The sequence below is a fragment of the Terrapene carolina genome, unplaced genomic scaffold (assembly GCF_002925995.2).
Source record: "Terrapene carolina triunguis isolate 2854851 unplaced genomic scaffold, T_m_triunguis-2.0 Scaffold11861, whole genome shotgun sequence".
Taxonomy (NCBI): Eukaryota; Metazoa; Chordata; order Testudines; family Emydidae; genus Terrapene; species Terrapene triunguis.
In genome coordinates this window covers 1-2881 of record NW_020676212.1, presented here as the reverse complement: position 1 = coordinate 2881, position 2881 = coordinate 1, and the positions used below count along the sequence as shown (strand labels likewise).

The 2881-nt window shown below is 63.7% G+C and overlaps 1 protein-coding gene across 1 annotated transcript; it reads right to left on the bottom strand.

The window, feature by feature from the left end:
• Positions 1 to 402: 402 nt before the first annotated feature.
• On the bottom strand, positions 403 to 2241 carry LOC113408391 (kallikrein-15-like; the record flags this gene model as incomplete). The annotated part of the gene is made up of 2 exons (XM_026661605.1): positions 403 to 656; positions 2088 to 2241. Coding segments are annotated over 2 exons (408 nt in total), but the record flags the coding sequence as incomplete, so codon positions are not given.
• Between the last annotated feature and the right edge of the window lie 640 nt (positions 2242 to 2881).

The following is a 2881-nucleotide window of genomic DNA, read 5'->3' as shown; positions in this document are numbered from 1 at the left end:
GTGGATGGGGATAGATAGATAGAGGGGGTGGACGGGGATAGATAGATAGATAGATGAGGTGTGTGGGGATAGATAGAGGGGGTGTCTAGATAGATAGAGGAGGGGTGGATGGGGATGGATAGAGGGGTGGGTGGGTGGGATAGACAGTCAATCTCCCCAGTCACTACTTGTCTGTTTCACACACTAGCCGAGGCTCCCTGGCTGTGGCCAGTGTGGGGGTGGGGGCCTGCGAACATCACTCGAATGTCTCCAGTCCCTCTGACCCCCCTACCTTGGGCACCGTCTCCCCCAGCAGCATGTCCACGGCTTCCCCGCCCCCATGGCCACGGCTTCCCCTTCCCCCACCCCGTGCCTATGGCTCTGGGACAGCCACCCTCCCCGCCCCGATCCTGGCCCCCCTACCGGGGGCGTTGAGGGGGGTGCCCCACCCCGACACCAAGCATTGCTCGCCCGGCTCCGCACACTGGGAGGCCAGGCCCAGCGGCTGGACGTAGCGGTTGAGCGTGGCCGGGGTCTGCAGCTTCAGCAGCATGATGTCGTTGTCGTGGTCCGTGCAGTTGTAGCCGGGGTGGATGATGCTTTTGGCCACGACTTTGTACTGCTCGGTGCCCTCGCGGGCATACAGGTTGTAATCCCCCAGGCGCACGTGGATGGGGCTGCAGGGGAAGCAAAGAGCTGGATTCACCCGTCAGGACACTGACCCCAGGACTGAGACGCCTGAATCCGGCAGGGTCTCAGCTTTCTGTTAAAACAAAAATTGCCTTTCTAGCCCTTGTGGTTTTGGAGAAAAGGTGGGAAAAGGTCTGAGACAGTGACACTGCCTGGGTCTGCAGAGAGCCTGAGCCCGTCGCTGGGAGAGGGGGGAACTGCCCTGAGTGCAGGGCCGGCTCTAGGTTTTTTGCCGCCCCAAGCAAAAAAAATTTTGGCTGCCCCCCACCCCAGCCCTAGGCTCCCCCCGCACCTCCCTGCCGCCCCAACTCTGGGCTCTCCCCACCACCTCACCCGCACTCCCTGCTGCCCCAGCCCTGGGCTTCCCCCCACCAGTGCTGACTCCGCCCGCTCCCCCCTCGCCTCCAGTCGGTCTGGCGCTGGCAGGGTCGGGGTAAGTAGGGGGGCTCCCGGGCCCCGCCTCAGCTCAGGGTCCCTCCAGCCGGGGCCCCCACCTCCAGGACCGGCCGGGACCCGGGAGGGCAGAGCCGGGGGACCGCCCAGCAGAGGGCTGAGGAGCCAGGGCAGGGCAGCCCCAGAGAGAGCGGAGCCCCGGAGTGCGGGATGCGGGCCCCACACGGCAGCGCCCCGGGCACCGGTCCCCACTATGGCCCCGCTGCTGCTGCTGCTCCTGGCCGCCCTGCCACAGTCCCTGGGTGGCTCGGGCCGCTTTGCCCAGCCCCGGCTGCGGCGCTGGGGGGCGGCCGCCCTGCGACACCTGCAGGTGGCTCCGTCCACCCCGCGGGGCGGTCCCCATCCCGAGTGTCCCACGCTCGGAGCCCGCCCGGGCATAAGGTGCAGGCGCTGCTCCCCGACGCGAACTGCAGCGTCCCCAGGGCGCCCCCCGTATAGGACGCGCTGCTGCTGCCAGGGCCAGGCTTTTGCCGCCCCAAGAAAAGAAAGAGGGGAGAAAAAAAAAAAGGCTGGCTGGAATGCCGCCCCTGAAAACTTGCCACCCCAAGCACGTGCTTGGTTTGCTGGAGCCTGGAGCCAGCCCTGCCTGAGTGTCACTTACACAGTGACGCTGCCTGGGTCTGTAATGCAGCAGGTTTAAAACAAACAAAGGAAAGGGTTTCTTCAAACAGTGCACACTCAACCTGTGGAACTCCTTGCCAGAAGATGTTGTGAAGGCCAAGACTATAATGGTTCAAAAAAGAACTAGATAAGTTCATGGAGAACCAGAAGCTGGGAATGGGCGACAGGATGGATCACTTGATGATTATCTGTTCTGCTCATTCCCTCTTGGCCCCTGGCACTGGCCACTGTCAGCAGACAGGACACTGGGCTAGATGGACCTTTGGTCTGACCCAGTCTGGCCGTTCTTATGTAACCCAAACCACACCCCAAGCCCCACCCACCCCACACTCAGCCCCACCTACCCGGTCAGGCAGTGGGCTGCAGTCAGGACCCATCTACTACTGATGAGGGTGGCGCCGCAGTTGTACTTGGAGCGTATGAAGATGGCTGCCTGCCAGGGCTGTGCGTGGGGGTGGCATGGATGCCCCTTGAGCTTTAAACTGCCCCAGGCTGCAACTGGAAAAAGAAGACGCAGATATAGTGGCAGATCTCCATCTCGCCCCCAAGGGCCCCTCCTGGGATACTGGAGAGCAGGGGCTGAGCTGGGTGAGCAGTGCACGGGGGTGATGGCTGAGCAGGGGGACAGGCCCGAGCTGAGATCAGGGCCCCATGGCACTGGGCGCTGCCCAAATACACAGCCAGAGACAGTCTCTGTTGAAGCTGAGATCAGTGCAGGGCAGCGCCACAGCCAGGAGTAGAAAAGTCAGGCACCGAGAGTCCCCATCTGCAGAGGGGTCGCGGTCACGTAGCGCTGGGTCACAGCCACGTGTGCGACGGGGCGTGTACGTGGCGCTGGGTCGGGGCCACATGTGCGACGGGGCGTGTACATGGCGCTGGGTCACAGCCACGTGTGCGACGGGGCGTGTAGGTGGCGCTGGGTCACGGCCACGTGTGCGACGGGGCGTGTATGTGGAGCTGGGTCATGGCCACGTGTGCGACAGGGCGTGTATGTGGCGCTGGGTCGCGGCCACGTGTGCGACGGGGTGTGTACGTGGCGCCGGGTCGCGGCCACATGTGCGATGGGGCGTGTACATGGCGCTGGGTTGGGGCCATGTATGTGTTGGGCTATGTGACATTCTGTACCTTGGGGGAAAGC